General features: G+C 42.1%; 1 protein-coding gene across 1 annotated transcript in view; it reads left to right on the top strand.

Moving 5' to 3' along the window:
• The window catches only part of PITPNB (phosphatidylinositol transfer protein beta), a 73,166-nt gene that overhangs the window by 38,908 nt on the left and 16,213 nt on the right, over positions 1–18,045 (top strand). Inside the window, exon 8 of the mRNA XM_051973037.1 lies at positions 10,520–10,597. Coding sequence (XP_051828997.1) covers positions 10,520–10,597 — 78 coding nt within the window. The remainder of the gene's footprint in view (positions 1–10,519; positions 10,598–18,045) is intronic.

Raw genomic sequence — 18,045 nt, 5'->3', positions numbered from 1 at the left:
TCTTTTGTGAGAGATGGCTGAATCATCCAATGAAACTATTATTTTCAGGTTAGTCAAATTCTGGTTGGTTTTGTGTAGAGATTTTCATTGACCACTCTCCTTTGTGAATAATGGCAATTCCTGAGTAAGCACTTGTTGGTAGTCTTAATTTTAAATAGATGAGTGAACTTTGCAAATGGAAAGACCCAAATCTGGCCAAGCTAGAAATCCCATGAGCCGTGCTCAGCTCTTGCCTACGAAGCCCACTGGGAGTAGGAGCCAGGGTTTGTTTTCTTGGTTTCAGATGCTGTCACTAGTAAGCATTACATCATGTGCACATACACATTTTCCATTGGGTTATTGAAGCTGTGTATTGCATTATAGAGTGACTACTAGAAGTATAGGATTTTGTTTTTAACATGCTTTTTTACAGTATGTAAATAAAAGGGAAAAAGAGGATTGCCCATTTCTTTCCCCTCTTCCCCCCAGGTATTTGGAGTTTGAAAGTTCATTATAGAGTACCCAGAGCAATTGGCAGCTGTCTTCACCCCTAGTTGTAATGTGGAGGAAACTTTAGATAACCTTTATGTAATACTGGTGTGATATTTCCATCCCTAATTCCTTTAGGGACACTTAATTCTTGCTTTTAACAAATTTTAACAAATTAACAAATTAAATTAAAAAAGAACATAAAAGGGGCAGCTAGATGGCACAGTGGATAGAGTGCTGGTCTGAAGTCAGGAGGACCTGAGCTCAAATCTGGCCTCAGACATTTAATACTTCCTAGCTTTGTGATCCTGGGCAAGTCACTTAACCCCAAATGCCTCAGCAAAACAAAACAAAACAAAACAAAACAAACAAACCCAAAACATAAAGATCTGGAATTTTTCACGATAGCAGAAAAAAGGGTTTCTTACTTTACAAATGATTAACTAAAGGCAACCATGAAATTATATTTGATTTTTAGGTAGTGTTTCAGGGCCTGGTTTCCTGCTTCAGACAAATGAGACCAAGAGGTAGCACTTTGCATTTCTGTAGTAATTGATCTCTTCATGGCCATCTTGAGCCTGTGACTTTCCTCATTCAGAAGATTGAAGTTGTGAACTCACTTGGAACTTTCGTGCAAGGTGCAAACTGTAAGTTTGCATGTGTGGAGAGCCAGTGGTACAGTGGGTGGCTGGGTAGCTGGTGAGAAGACTGCACTAGTGGGCAGACTGCAGAGTCGTGGCTTCCTCTACTCACAGTAGGCTTTTAAAAAATAGTATAAAATAGCCTTTTATTTTTCCAAATACAAAGGTTATTTTCAGTATTCACCCTTGCAAAACTTTGTGTTCCAAATTTTTCTCTCTTCATCTTTACTTCCTCCCTCCTCTAGACAGCAAGTAATCCAATATAGGTTAAACATGTGCAATACTTCTAAACATACAATAGACTTTTAACATGCACTGTAGTCACAATTTCTGAATTACCTGGTTAGCAACAGCCAGACTAATGTGCCACCTTATAGAAGAAAAGGCTGAGGCCCAGAGAAGGAGCCCTTGGGTCTTCAAGCAGTTAGTGGTAAAGCTTCCCAGCATATTTGTGAGAAGCTAATGTGATACCACGTGCAAAACACTTGGCAGATGTTGAAAGGTGCTCTCTCAATGTGTGTTCTGGAAGCCAGGGCTGGAGTTTAATATGTCCACCTTCCCAGGTCACTGCCTCATTTCCCACTGTGGATCTCCCTCCAGGCCAACCCCAAGAAAACCTGTTTCCTTCACTTTTCTAAGCCCTTTCCTCGGTCTGGTCCTTTCCTTTGCTGGCCTTGGAGTGTCGACATGTTTATTTCATCCCTGAGTCTTCAAACCATCCTCCTCCTCTGAATGGGAGTAAGGCCTGTTTATGTCATATCATTGTTGGGAGCATTAAAGGAAGAAAGGCTTTCTCAAGGGATTTGCAGACTTAAAGTGTATGAGCTTTACTCTGATGTCTTTTTATATTTGAGAGCACAGTTGGCTTATAGTAGTTGGAATAAGTTAATGTTTTCATGATTTTACTTGTAAACACATACACACACACACACACACACACACACACACACACACACTTTTAGAAGAAGGTATGGCTTGGTTCTTATTTTTACATTCCCTTTTCTAAAACCAAATTAGTTTAAAAAGTGCCTGCATGAAGATTTCCTCTTGAAAAATAATCTTCTTTCCAGCCAAGTACAGTACAGGATGGGATTTTTTAAAAATAGCACTTGCAATGCCTTAGTAGATTTTGAACATCTTGTCTCTTTTAAAAAGTACAAGTTTCCTGTAGGGTAACTCCATTTTAAGAGTAACTTCTGAAAGCCCAACAGAGCTCCCACCTTGTAGAAGGGTACCAAGACTCTCTAATCACTTTGAAGTTTCACTCTAGTAGAGATGATCTCATATACTGTTTGTTTGTTGAATTTATATCCTGTTATAAAAAAAGATGCTCAATTTTTCATTTACTTTCCCATTAAATATTTCTGGTAGCTTTCATTGTAATAGAGAAAGAAAATTCACTCAGTGTGTTTCAGAAGAAGTTCCCTCTCGGAAGGAACTGGAGTGTTAACTTTGATGATTGGAAGGTCACTTGTACATGCTGATGGGGAGGAGTCTTTGACCTGTTCTGTTTTGAAGTATTTAATGGAAAAGTTGCCTGAGAATGTCACAGCTGATTACTTAGCTTGCTAATATTCAATGATATACAGGATTTTTAATGTTAAATAAAATCTAGCCACAGCAGAACATAACTAGTGCTTCAGGCATGTTCTAATTTAATTGTAAGATATATGTTTTATAATATGAAACAAAATTATCTAGAGGAAATGGACTTTATTTTAATATGATAAAGATACCTAATGCTTCATTGGAACCTTTTTTAGATCTTTTTTTTTTCCCCTCTGGAAATGGTTCATTGATTAAGACTGACAGTTATAGTGTAGAATGATTATCCACATGTGTATTTTGTGTCTCACCATCTCATCAGAAAATCAGGGCAGTTATTTGTGCACAGGCCATGTTTCTGTCCTTCACTAGCCACATAGAATAAACAAGCTCCCTGCCATGGGGATGGATAAAGGCAGGCATTGGCAGCCACCTCCCTGTTCTGGTCCCCTCTTTGTGCTTGTTTCTTTTTCTTTAGCACTTGCAACAACATCAGCTCCTTGTTCGTTTGGAGAGAGAGAGAGAGAGAGAGAGAGAGAGAGAGAGAGAGAGGGAGAGAGTGTGAGTGGGAGAGGGAGGGAGAGAGAGAGAGACTGTTGTAATTTGATTTTAACACGATTTTTTTTAGGTGTTTCTGCTTTTATCTCCTACAATATCTAATTGTATAAGGTTGATCTTGAACTATTGGGCTAATTCTGATAGGAATATAAAGTGACAAAATATGTGGAGAGAAAATTATTAGCTCAGCTGAATTAGCACTGTCATTTAACATTCAAAGGTCCAGCACACTCTTAATTAGCTGCACTTTGTTGGACAGTTCCCCTGGTATGTCTCAGTGCCCCCTGTAGTCCACGAAACTGCGAGAGACTAAAAGAGGAAAACATTCCTGTTTCAAAGTCAGTCAGGGAACTTCTGGCCCCTGTGTTGTTGATTGCAACTTATCTGACTCAGTCTTAGATGCCTGGGATGTGGATGTCTTACTGATTTTTCTGAGATGTTTCATCAAGATGGCAGATGATTCCCAGATCAGTGACTTACTTCAGTCTCTTTGCTACTTAGCACAGAGCCTGGCACTTAGTATGCTGACTTCCAGATTCATTTCATAAGCTTCTAGCTGCCTTCTAGATGTCTGGGAGGAAATCTTCTATAGATGACTTAGTCACCATCTCTAAAACAGTATTCTTATTTCTTCCCAAAATCTGTTGTTCAGATTTTCTGCCTCAATGCCACCCTTAGTCTCCTCAATCACCATATGTTCTGCTCATACCCCAAAAATAATTTTCCTAAAATGTAGGTCTGAGCAAGTCATTTCCTTGGTTCCCTTCAGTAAACCCTGGGATCGGATATGAAATCTTCCATTGAACATTTAAAGTCTTTCCCAACCCACCTCCTTCTTGCCTTTGTAGTGCTTTCACACTTTAGCATCTTCTACACACTCTTTGTGCTTTTGGAGTCCAATGAAGACCTGCTCCCTTCTCAGAAACACATTTGTACATGCATCCAGTAAACTGGAAGATTATAAAGAGCCTCATTTGTCCTGGACTTCTGGGTGTTCTTCCCTAGAGACACTCTTTGTTTTTTCTATGAGCCCAGGGCTGGACTGTTCTTCCTCATCTGCCTCCTGATCTTCCCGGCTTCTGTCATTTGGAGCCTACTTTCTGCTCTAGGCCTCTTGGGGTGCTTCTTCCCCCCTTCCCTCTCATGACATATATCTTGTCTGTGTATAATTGGGGCTTATTGTGTCCTCCATTAGAACATGAGCTTCTTAAGGGCAGAGACCATGTTCTTGCTTTTGTCTCAGTGATTTGCCCTTTGTACAATATCTGGCATGTGGTAAAGTAAGACCTTGTCTACTGACTGACACATCTGGTATGTCCAAACAAAATCCAAACTTGATTTTGGACCTTACCATTGGGGGATGGCCGTCTTAGAGCTGCTATTCTTTGTAGTTCGTCTTCTTCCAAGGGGTACAGTGATGAAGGAATAAATGCATGCCCAAAGGTCGTAGAACCTCCACATCTCAGCCCAGAACATTTATGAGATTTTAATGAATGTCTTTCATTGAAGTGTTCCCATTTATTTGTTATTTATTCCATTTGATTAGGTCTCAAAAGGAAACCTTAGCTTTCACTTGCAAATAAATAGCTCTTTTCAGTTAAGAAAAGTTGTATTAGCATTAATCAGAATTTGCCAGTGTCTCTCATTTTTGTTTTTTAATGTTTGGGGCTCTATTATGAGTAGAAATGAAGGAATAATTGGGAAATGACACCTAATCTTATAAGACGGGCTTTACAAAGCTTCCTCTGGCCCTTCTGCCCCCTGCCCAGCCAGTCCTTTGGGGCAGCATATAATTAACATTTGATCATAAAAAAATTTAAACACAATGCACCTTAGCGATCTCTGCTTCTAAACATAATTTGAAAATGCATTTAAAAATACATTTCCTTGGCCAAGTGAATTTGCTTTCCTTTTTTTCCCAAGGATTACAGAAAGTGCATAGCAAATTCAGCCTTCAGAATACCCAGGAGCAAGTCGGCTACAGCTGTCTTCCCCCACAGTATTCTAAAAGAACTAATGAGATGAGAAGTCTACAGCTGGTGGCAAGCACAATAAACCAGGAGCCAAGGGCTCCTCTTCATCAGATCCGCTCCTTTCCCCATGGGATCCCGAGGGAGAGCGAATACTAACAAAGCCAGCAGGCTGTCTCATTCCACTCTATTGCTCATTTGCAGCTATAATTGGTAGCTGAGGTTGCATTCTCTATTCTGAAACTGTCATACATGAAGGAATATATTTGTTCATTGTGATTTGGATATAAATCGACTGGTATCCGTCCACATGGAATGAGACCAGGCTGGCCACACCACAGTGAGGCTGGAGAAGGCCAGGTAGCCCAGAGAGTAATATGTTGACTCCCATTGAAACTAGAGTGATGATTTCTGTCTCACAGGTACTATGTTCACAGACTAAAACACTAAAAAGGTATAAATGCCCATTTGGGGCAAGATACAACGTGCCCAGGGTAGAGCAGTCTAAAAAAGAGAAGGCCCGCATTTTGTTTGGGAGCATTTTTACCAATTTTGTTTCTCTTTGAGAATGAGGATGAAAGCAAAATTTGCTATCCTTTGTAAGGGAAAAAAATGTCTTAGAGGAAAGATTGCTTTGATCTCCACGGCACTGAAGTGTCAAAGTGCTTTTAAAGGTATCTTTTCAGTACCTATTTGCCATGTACTGATTCTTCATAGGATTAACATGAATTTAAAGCTAGCGTTAACCTCGCCCTGAGCCAAGGGGTATAACCTCCCACCCCCATTTTACAGATGAGGAAACTGAGGCTCAAAGACAGGAAGTGGCTTGCCTGAAAATACTCAGCATTAAACAGAATAGGGTTTTGAATCTGGATTTTCTAACTCTATTCTTGAGCCCTATCTACAGCCCTGCATACTCAGATGAGGATTGGAAACACAAATGTAGTGGTTTTGTTGGTTTCTGTGCTGTTTAAAATTGCTTTATGTTAGGCTTAAATCAGAAGAGTTTGAAAGACCTGTTCCACTTTATTCTGTTACTGTAAATGAAATAAACAGTGAAAATCCTTAGAGGAGATTGTAGCAAGGCATAGTGGGGAAGGGGATTTTCATTGACTTCCTCCTCTTCTCTTTTGAGAAACATTCCATTAACTGACAGACTTCCATTTCTTTTCTTTATATCTCTAAGCCACAGGGTTGGATTCCTTGACACAGCCCCCTGCCCAGGGTCTTGTGAGCATATTCTCTCCTTGAAAGATGTGACATTGAGACATGACATGCAGTGTGCAAACTGGTGCTGGGTGCCCTGCAGCTCCCCCCTCATATATCACGGGATGTTTTCATTGTTCCCCATAAGTTTAGAGCATTAATAGGTTTGGCATAATGATGCTCAGAGTAAACATTGGGAGAAAAATATCTCCCATGCATCAGTGTTTTTAAGGATTAAGGCTGACTGTCCAGAGCCTTCATTGGGTGGGGATCCACAGTTAATTGTCTTGTACATTTACTTCTCTTTAAAGCTCTTAAGGTGGTTTCTTCCCCTTGGCTTCAAACTCTGAGGAAAGAGATCTTTCTCCTTCTGTGTCCCCCTCAGCATGCTGCAAAGCAACAACGTGTCACAGTTAAAACAAATGGGCTGGGAGGGGAGGGACGGATGCCTGACTTCTAATCCTGCCTCTCACATTTAGCTGTGTGATTATGGGCAAGTCATTGAACTTCCTGAGTCTGTTTTCTTATCTCAAGGAGATAGTAAATAATACTTGTAACCTCAAAGAGCTGAATGAATCCCAAGGAGAACAGAGGTAAAGTGCCGGAGACTTTGATTAAAGCCCTCTTTAGATATGGCAGTTATCACATAATGGGGGCACGAGTTCTGAGGGAGGGATTGCATTGGTCTGAGAGTGTCAGATGTAGAGAAGAATGTATCACCTGGGGTACAAAGAAAGGTAAAAGGCGGGAGGGTGGGGGACGGGGTGGGGGGGGGGACGGGCAAATAAGAAAGAGTCTCAGGAGCATGGTGAAGGGCTTTCTGCTGAAGGAAAGGCTGGAGGTGAGCCTGGGAGGAAGCCAAGGGAAGCCAGGATTGCAGGATTGTCTTTGGATCACAGAGTACCTGGGACAAGGCTGGAAGCGGCCATGGTGCAAGGGCTTGGAATACCAGACAGATTTTATGTTTGATCCTGGAGGGCCCAGGGAGCCATTGGCATTTATCGAGGAGGGGAGACCGTAGTCAGATCTGTGTTTTGGGATCATCAGGAGATAGCTGAATGGAGGACAGCCTGGAGAGGGAGAGAGAGGGGAGCCAGTCTCCTGAGGGCAGTGTCAGCAGAGAAGGAGGGTGTGCTCTGGAGACCCTGAACTGAATGTGTGTGGGGAGTGGGAGCTTGCTTCAGTTGCTGATTCCTGGCTGGTTTTGTGGCATGTGGTGACTGGGTGTGACAGGGCAAGCCTTGTGTATCTTTGTTGGTTGTTGCTAATAATGGAGATATCAGGAGTGACGTAAGCCTGTGATGAGCCTCTCTGAGCTTTGTCTTTTGACCTGTTTTCACCCCAACTGGCCACATATTTGAGGGGAGATGTTAATAAGGGGAGAGGGCCCAAGGGAGAATAGCAGGCACAGAGGAAGGCCTTCAGGCCTTGATGCCACATGAGAGCCAATTGGCAGAACGAAGCATCTTGGCTGTCCTGAAACAGGGAGGATGATGGGATTGCCATCCTCAAGGGTTGAAGGGCTGTCCAGGAAGGGCATATCAGGCCTCCTCGTCTTGGCTGCGAAGCAGAACCAGAGGTGGCAGCTGGAAGTTGAGGCCTGGTGTTAGGAAAACCATCCCGGGAGCATGAGCGGTCCCAAAGGGCAAAGAGTGGCTCTGGAGGCCACTTGTCGGGCACGGTGCCATGAGGATTCTTGCTCAGAATTTGTATGCTCTGGACTAATCAGATGAACCCTTTCACTTCCATTCTCTAAGAAGTACTAGAGCCTCTCTATAGTGGCTCCCAGACTTTTAATAGAGTCCAGGCTTGAGTTCTAGACTCTGTGCTTCCCTTAGATGTGACCTCTCTTCCTTTCTCAGTGTCAACGTCTTCATCTGTGAAATGGGAGTGCAAATGCTGTTTTAAGATTTGCCTCAAGGCTCTTGAGAGGAAAACACTTTTGTAAACTATGTACCCGTTATTATTAGGTGCCCCTGCTGCTTAATTAGCTCTTGAAATGCTTCTCTAGTTGATGAGATTTCTTTTAAAGGCTTATTTCCCATTTGTTTCTTTTTTCAGTTTCACCCTGTTGGCCTGGCAGAAGTAACTTATAGGCATCCTAGGTACATTAGTAAGTGCTTTGGCCAGAGGTTAGGCTCTTGGATCTAGAGCTCAGAAGAATCTCAGGCGGCCTGGAGCCTGACAGTTTCTATTTTACAGACTAGGTTGCTAATGCCCAAGGAAATGAGGGGACCTGTCTGAGATCTACAGGTGTTCAGAGGCAAAATTTAGGCTGAAATTTTGACTGTAGAGTTCTTTCCCAAAGAGAGTGACTGGATAGTACAGTGGATAGTGGTGTATTGGGGAGAGCTGAGTGCCAATCCAGCCTCAGACACTTAATGAAACAGGGCACCCTGAGCAAGTCATGTGACCTCTGTTTGCCTCAGTTTCCTCAGCTGTAAAATGAAGATAATAGCACCTACAGAATTGCCGTGAGAATCAAATGAAATTTTTCTAAGTGCTTTGGAAACTTTAAAAAATCTCTCTAAATGCTATTGTTTTTACTATGCATGTTATGTCAGTAGTAGAGTAAATATAGAAATACCTGTAATAAATAGTATTTCCCTTTCAAATGAAGTCAAATGCTTTGCAAGCCTTAAATAATAGCAGTTATGACTATTTATAAAATATATTCTCGGTAAATGTGTTGATAGAAATGATTGCATCTTTGTTTTGGATTAGAAGAATGGGAAAAATTCTTTTTTAAATTTTATTTTTATTTTCCCCAGCTACATGTAAAAATTTTTATTTTGATTATTCTTGTACATTCATTTACACACACACAAAATTATGTTAGGAGAGAAAAATCAAAACATTCCGTCTCCATAGTTCTCTCTCTGGATGTGAATGACGTTTTCCATCCAGAATTTATTGGGATTGCTTTGGATCCCTGAACTGATAAGAAGAATCAAGTCTTGTCATAGTAGATTATTGCACCATCTTGCTTTGCTGTATATGGCATTTGTCTAATTCTGCTTGTTTCCTTCAGCATCACTTCATGTAAATCTTTCCAGACCTTTATAAAATCAGCTTGTTCATCTTTTTTTTAATAGAAAATAATATTCCATTACTTTCATAAACCATAATGATGGGCATTTACTCATTTTCCAATTCTTTGCCACTACAAAGGGAGCTGCTGGAAGGATTCTTTGAAGCTATTTAAAATGTGCCCCAGATGACTGACCAGGATGTGTTCAGGACAGATGTTGTCCTCTCCCTGCCCTCTACAATCTCAGAGTGATGCCATGGGGTTCCAGTCTAGTTTCTGCTGTTCAAATCTATCCTCTACTTAGCTATATTTGATGAGTGGAGGAGAGGCTTCCAGTTATTGCACACATCTTGGGATTAGTGATTCACTCTTCAGGATGTTATTTCTAACATAGGAATTAGTAGAAATTTTAGCAATTGGAGTGAAACAAATAAATTCATTTAACTGATGAGTATTTTTCTTCCTCTCCTCTGGGTAGTAGGGAAGTTGGGACTAACCTTGACACCTTTTTTCCAGTCTGATCGTCCCAAATCGATGCTTATTCAGGCCACCTTAGCTTTAGTCTCTGGGTCTAGGAAAGTCATGGGGCACCAATCTTCAGCTTCTATAGTTCCTGTTTTGGGTTGGTAGCCTGCCTCCTGGTGATATGCCCAAGGAAGCCTCTTGAGTACCATCTCTAGGTAGTGCCAGCCTCTGGAGGGGTGCATGTTCCTTTTCTGTCCATGTGTAAGAGAGCTAACTGATGGCTGCCTTAATCATGATCCAAATGGAATGATGCTGAAAATGCCACCTCTAATATGGGGAAGGTCCAAGAAGAGCTTCCCTGTTTCCTAGCATATAGGCGAGCTTTTCTGCTTTGCAGCAGCATGTTCCTTCATGGGGCTAACGGCCCTTAAAGTGCTTCTCCTCATGACTAAATGTTTGCTTATTTTCTTTTTTGATTCCTAGGTTCACAATTTTAGAATTAGAAGGGACTCTGATGTTGGCCTGTGTAAGCTTTTTTGAAGAGAGCCCAAAGGACAGGTCACATAGCTGGGTGTGAACCCCCATTTTGTTGTTAGTATATCTTCATAACTCACACTTTTATCTTTTCCTGACAGGATTACAAACCGGATGAAGACCCAGCATTATTCCAATCAGTCAAGACCAAGAGAGGACCTTTGGGACCCAATTGGAAGGTACTCCCCAAGGGTACTCATGGATGGTTATTGACAGCAGAGCATTGATTGGGCAATTATTAAATCTTGGGAAGGGACTAATGTTTAAGATATAATGAGCTCACTGGGAGTTTGGTTCCATGGAAGCAGCTAATGGATACAGCTAGTCAGCAGCTGGGCAGCACCCCATTAACAATCAGTATTCCCAAATCCATCTTAAGTGCAGCACCCTTTGGAGAGACTGGGCTTTTTTATGTGTTTGTGGGGGGGGAGCATCCACCAGATTGGACAATGGAATTCTTTCCTTCTCGATTTGTGATTTAGTTACCCTTTGGCAAATGTTAAATAAGTTATCTATCCAAACTACCCCCTTTCTTTACATTTATTGATTATACTTGAGCTTTCAGAACCAATACTTGTGTCTAATTAGACTAGTTGTTCCGACCCAGCCGGCACTCCTGAGCACAGCAGATCTAAAGGCAAAAATGAACTAATCTGTGCCCCAAAGGGGACTCCATTTTCTGGGTATGCAGAGAAGTGTTTGAGGTTGGAATAAGGAGAGAGAATACTGTCAGAGACCACCAGGTACTTGAAGGAACCTTGGGGGAGCTACTGATGAAGGTCTGCTTTCCAGGCTGGAAGCAGATGAGCTACATACAAGGCTGGAGGTGACAGGGAGGCTCCTGGGGCTAGCACCTGGGGTCATGTACAAGGAGACATAAGCAAGCAAATGGTGCATGGGGAAGCCTTGTAGAGGTTTTATCCTGGAGGCAATAGGGATCCTCTTAAGAATCTTAGAGAGGGAGGAAGGCCCACTGACAAGGTTAAGAGAGATTATTTCAAGAATTGTGCAGCATGGACTAGAGAGCCATTGGATCATAGAACTGAATTAAAGTCCATTCCCTTCATCAGTATATGTGAAGAAACTGAGGTTCAGGGAACTCGTCATCAGAGATAAGCTTTGAACTGAGTCTTCTGAGCCCATGTTCTTTACCTCTTTCAATTAAAGCTGTCATAGTAGTTACAGTGGAAGAGGATGAGACCCTGAAATCAGGGCAGGTGATCGTGGACTACTTATTAGGTGTGTAAGAGGAAACAATTGAAATAAGGGAGAGCACTGAAGGTTGGTCTTTCAAGGGAGTTTCAAAGGTAGATTTGGTAGGAGGAAGGCCAAGACCTCCATTTGGGGGTGTCCCATAGGATGTCTTGATAGGCCCCTATGGTGCTGGTGTGGAGGTAAGTTTCTTTGCCTGTGGGGAGAAGAGTATTTAGACAGTTGTTGAAGTTTGCCTTATGCATTTGCCACATTTCAGAGTGCCCATGGAGTCATATGGCCAGTCTGAGAGGAAGGCAGGATGGATGGATGCTTATGTTTTTCTGGTCATGAGACAAGAAAAGCACGTAAATATTCCCTATAATTAAAAATGCCCAGAGCAGATTTTCTGCCATCAGGGTTTTATTTTGCAGCTCATCTGTCTATTTTAAGCCATTCTCAGGCCATCTATAAATAGTGTGTGTCTAGGTGCCAGTTGGTGCTCGAAAATAGAGATTGTTGTGATGTTACAGCAAATAACTGGTGTGGTGGCTTATTAAAGAAGTCTTGTGCCTCTGGAGAGATTGGGCCTCTGCCGGATTCCTTCTCTGTCTGACAGACAGTCTGTAGTCCTGCCTTGGGGCTGCTGTCTCGAAGACTAACCCAGGCACAGTTTGGGAAGCGCTGATACAATTGGGAGAATAAAACATCTCCCATCTTCAGGCTCTGTCTGACTTACTAAAATTCAGATGGATGTTTTCATGAAATGAATCGTACCAGTTAGGACCAGAGACTTGCTCAAAAGTTAGGAACAATTTTGTATGTAGGATTTTCTGTTATTTATAAATTAGAGGAGATACATATTTTCCTAAATGTGTTTTAATATATTCTTGAAATCATCTTGCTCGTTTTGAGCTCTGTGCCTGCAGGGCTGAAGCAGGCCTGAAGGCTGTCACTGGTAAGCTCTGGCTCCTCCTTTTGAAAGAAAAGACCATTGTAGGGGCAGTCAGCAAGTCTGCTTGCTCTCTTGTAGTCGGGTTTTAAAGATTTCAGCCTTATAGATACTGCCCTCTCTAGCCAAATAATTTATAGGACTTCAAATGAACAACAGAGAACAGAGAATTGTGAGACTGAAACATTGAGACTCCCAGAGACTGATTAAATATTAATATATTTTATCATAAATTATCGATTCCTTTCAAATCTGTACTTGAAAAAATGTGTCACATTATCTAGTGTGATTTCTGTTAGATTTGGTGTCCTAATTTTTTGTGTAAGATTTCATCGCCAATTGTGTAGTCGAGCAAAGAGCTGGGTTGAATTCACACACCAGCCATTTTTTTTTTTTTTACACAACATGGACTACATATATAAAATATTTAGTTTATTGTCAGAGGGGTTTAAGCTGACTGCAGTCACAATTACTGTATTTTCTGTAGTGCCTTGATGGCTATTGGAAAAATGGGATAAGTTCTGTCCTTAGGAAAATGAAGAATTTCACATTTTTCCCAGCAGTCTGTCAGTTTCCATTGTGGGATGCTGTCAGCGAGTGCCCCTCGAACCCTCTGCCCACCAATGTGAGCTGGGCTGTTGGCCCTCTGGGCCAAAGGAAGTGGTGGAAACTCGTTGAATATGTTTAGTCCCTGATCGCAGAATTTGTTTGTGTGGCCATAGCAGCAACAGCTCTACTAGAGGGAAAGTTCATGAACCGAATGTTGTGCTTGAAAACATAAATAGCAATCAAATAGCATTTCTATTAAGCACCTGCTGTGCCCGGCACTGTGCTGGGAGCTAGGGACATGAAGATAAACATGAAGCCGTCTTTCACCACAAAGGATAAGATGAATGGATCTGAGGGTGTGCTAGGGATAGATGGAGTCACTTGGAAGGGGGCTCGGGCATCTTGGTGAGCAGGAAAGGTCCAGCTAGAGGTTACATGGCAAGGATGGAGACAGGCTGGCACAAGCCCTCTAGGGACCTGTGAGGAGCCCAGGCCTGAGTGAAAGGGAGGAAATTGGAGCCATGTTGGGACGGGCTGTTAGTATCAGTGGCAAAGGAGCTGGTATTGGTTCTTAGGGGATGATGGGGTCATCTGGGAGCTTGGGCAGCAAGCTGGGTTTGAAGGGCAGAATGAAATGGATCAGAGATGTTGGGAAGCTTTCAGAGGAGTCAGTGAAGGGGAATATGGGCGCCTGACCAAGGGTCTCGATTTATGGAAGTGCCTTAGGTCCTGGTGAGGAGACAGAATCAGAGCTGTGCTATGTGCTTCCTGGCACGCCTGTGAGCAGGTGCTTCAGGACGTTCTCTGTGGCCAATCGGGGAGGCTTTTGTCACTGGATGGAGGGCAGAACTGCTAGCTACATAGTTGCCCTCCTTTCCTCGTGGCTACAAACACCTTTCTTGTTTGCTTGGGTGCAGTGAGCATAAAGGCAGCATGCTCAGAAGTTTCCTTTTTATGACCTTTGCCTTTTCCAAATCTATTTCTCTTTTAGTTGAAGCAAGAAAATATCTATTATTTTTAAACAGATGAAAATCTTACTTCGAAATTTTTTTGTGTGGTCTACTAAAGCTTCCTGGTTCATTTGGTTCATTTAAACCAAGTATCTTCCAGGCATCTGGGATGGCAGTAATTAGATAAATATGATGACATTGGTTATACTTGGAGGTGCCTTTCTGTATAATGAGGACGCCTCCACATTTGTATCTTCAAGTTTTACATTTGTTCCTTTTCCCAGAAACATCAAATGGAGCTCTTTCTGGTTGCCACTAAATCTTACTCAGTTAAAGGAAGATACTTGTGGGCCATTTTTATTTTCTGAGTCTTTGATTCTGTAGTGCAGTGGTCACCCCACAGCACATTAGGTGGTGAGGAAGAACCTTGAAGCCAGCCTGTTTCTTTGCCTCTATTAAGTAATTCTAAGTTGAATAAGCAGAATTTTGACAAATCACCTTATCAATGATCACTAATGAGCTCTAGCCTGAGGGTTCCCTCCTCTGTAGACAGTAGTGGGATCAGTGGTGACCATTAGCCTGCTCCCAGGCTCCTGAAAGAGGGAGAAGGCCAACAGGGATTGGGGGTGGTGGTCTGGGCACCCCATGATTCAGGCTGGAGAGGGGGACAGAAAGAGACCTATGCCCAAGGCTTTGCAATTCTGGGGCACATCTCTGCTCCCTAATTTTCTGTTTTCTCTTCAGTAGAATGAGGGTGAATGAAGGTGGCATCTTGAAGGCCTTTTGAATCAAAATCTACCACTTAGGGGCAAGAGAATCCAGCGATTAGGGCAAAAGATCCAGGGATGAGGTTAAGGATAGAAAGAACTCTTGGCTGTCAAGGAGACCATGCTCAGTTCTGAGCTAGGATGATGGGCCATGGAGTTGGCCTTAGGAGCCCAGCAGAGAGAAGTTGCCAAGAGCAGCGGACTAGAGACCATGCATCTTCATTGCTGTTGACAGCTCTGTGGTGTTGGGCAAACACTTTGCTCATCTATATAATCAAAAGGGTTGTTCCACTTCCACCAGCAGGCTTCTTTTCAGTGCCTGCCAGTGTGGTACAGGGGACCGAGAGCCGGATTCAAGTCAGACTGTGGTCAGTCATTATCTGCTTCCTTGTAGCAGTAATCCTAGGTGTTGGCTAGGCACTGTGTTGGGTGCCAGAGATGAAAAGTAAAAACAAAAATGTACAATCTCTACCACTATCCCTTCAGGGGAAGTGCCATCTGTTTTAGATGATCTCTCAGTTTTGTTCCTGGCTCTGAAGTTCTTTGAATTAATGTATTCAGATCTGTTTGAAACCACATCTTCGAGGTGGGTGTTAAGAAAGTAACTCAAACATTTGCTTCTTGTTAGACCTTTTAAGACCATGTTGTAGAATTGACTTTTTTGATTTTTAAGCACAGCTATTTTTAGAGCCCACATTTTCAGATATCTTTAAAGTATCTCTTGGAACTTGGCACTGAAACATGGGGTCTCTTGATAATGAAGAAACATCGTATTAAGGGCCTCTTCCTACCCTGTGTTGACAAAACACTAAATCCTGGGATACCAAGATAAGATGACCATGGCCCTGTGGGACAGTCTGAGACAAGACTAGGCAAGTGTGGGGATGCTCCCTACATCACATCAACTGTCAGTCTAGTCCCTATGGAAAGCTTGGTCAACTTGATGTGGATTGTCCAAGCCTGCTCTGATATCTGAGGGTCCTGAGCATGCTGAGCATGAGTGGAGGCAGACATGATCAAATCAGAATGGGGTTGGGGGCAGTGAGGATGGAGATAGTCCCAGCAGAGGGAATTGGGAAGGGCTCTTATAAGTTACAGGAGGGAGAGTGCATGACCTGGATTGCCACAAACAGAAACTTGTCATGAACTGGTGAGATTAGGGAGCCACCAAGGGGCTTTGAACCAAGAGGAGGGATATCTTGAATTTTTGTGTCCTTTGGAGCTTTCAAAGCCTTGTTTCACCCTTGTTTTTCAGATCTTTATCTTTGTCGGTTCTTGTCAGCTCTTGATAGCTCTGTTATTGATATATTTTCCTCATCAGGATTGAGTATATCTTAGGTGATGCCATTTTTACCAATTTGATTTTTATGGATATCTTTTTCTTTTTTAAATCACTAAGTTTTCTTTTGTTCAGAGAGCCATTCCATATATATATATATATATATATATATATATATATATATATATTTACATAATAGTACTTTTCCCCTCCTCGAAGAAAAGAAATAGGATGTAAGAAATCAAACTAATTGGTACATTAAAATTGGTTGCAGTGCCTACCTGCAGAGGGAAGGTTGTGGTCATATCTCTTTTTTGATCTTAATCTAATATTGCTTGTTCTGTGGAGGTTCTTTGTTGACTCCTCTGTTGTTGTAATCTTGGCTCTGTTTCCTTTCTCTCGTTTCTGGTGAATCTTGTGATGCTTCTTGGTATTCATCATATTCCCTGTTATGTGTGGAGTGGGGACATTTCTGTGCCCCAGTTTGTATAGCCAAAGCTAAAGCACTTGAAATGTGTGTAAATAGTGTTTTATATAATGTATTGCCCAAGCAGTGTGATTTTGTGGATAACGTGCTGGGCCTGAAATCAGGATTTGGATTCTAGTTCTACCTTTAGTACTTAACTTGTGCAGCTGTGAGAAAGTAGTCACTTTATCTTTGTGTGTTTCAAGTCTTTCCCCAATCATTATTAATGGATTCCCTCTTTCTCTTGACAATAACTTGCAGTCTCTGCTGGAGAAGGGGATTCTTAAATCAGGCTTTCGTCAAATTGACACACTTAACTTGACTTTCATAGATGTGAGGCTATAATATGTATTTATCTTAATTTCTCATTTGGAAACAATCCCATTCTCGGATCCCCTTAGAAACTCAGGAAATCTTTAAGCCTTTAAAATACTAATTTTAAAACAGAAGGTAGTTTGATGTCCTGAAGGTACTTTGATATTTTTGTCCCCCTTAAGTTTAAGTCATAAAATGCCCACTTGGTTTTATGTGACAGTCTCCAGAGTTACTTTACAGCCTGAGTTTGGACTCCACATCTCCAGGAGGAGTCGAGAGCTCAGGGTGCTGACTTTTTATGTGGCGTAGGTTGGGAGAGCAGGACCGGCCACCAAACAGTTGAAGTCTCTTTCCTGATGCTGGGAGCCTAGAGGACATTGGCAGGCCTAATCTCTCATTAGTGACATAATGTCACTATGAAGACTGGAGAGTCTTTTTAATCTGGAGCTTTCTAGAAGAGGGGGTGGGAAAGAACAAGAAGAAATTTAGATAATATAAAAAGATTAACTTTAAAGAGTTGGTGTTTAAAGGAGGATTAATAGCTCTTCAATGGAGTCTGCCAAGGCCTATTCAGAGCTTCTTACTCACCTCATTCACCGCCACACCACAACTCTCACCTGTGGCTCCCAGAAGTTGTGGCGTGCTCAGTGACCTCATCTCAGCAACACCATCTCAACAGATGGAGAGCAAGTGACAGGTTCAAACCCCTGATTGAGCTATGGGGAAGTTGGTTCCAAGCACACGGAACTCTGTGGAGCACTTAGAGCTTGATCAGACACTGAAGGCGCCTCAGTTGCCCACGGCATCCCCAGTCATTCAAGGCTGTCCTGACTTGTTTGGCCTCTACTGAATCCTGTACATACGAGTCAGGATGTTGACCCATGATGTCACTAGTTAGCCCTTCGGAAAGGACAAACACCAATCTGCTTTGATGTCCTGAATCTGTAGGGAGAGTGGTGCGATCCATTTTACAGATGAGTAAACTGTGGCTTGGGATCACAGGACTAGAAAGAGTCAAACTTATGTCATCTTGATTTCAGATCCAAGGCTCTGTCTGCTACGCTTTTGGTGATCAGATTAGATTCACTCTAGATTTTATTATGGAAAGAAAGCTGAGATTCTTATTCATTCATTATTCATTCATTCATTCATTCATTT

The sequence above is a fragment of the Antechinus flavipes genome, chromosome 1 (genome assembly GCF_016432865.1).
Source record: "Antechinus flavipes isolate AdamAnt ecotype Samford, QLD, Australia chromosome 1, AdamAnt_v2, whole genome shotgun sequence".
Lineage (NCBI taxonomy): Eukaryota > Metazoa > Chordata > Mammalia > Dasyuromorphia > Dasyuridae > Antechinus > Antechinus flavipes.
The sequence above is the reverse complement of the archived record's forward strand: the minus strand, read 5'-3'. Positions and strand labels throughout refer to the sequence as shown.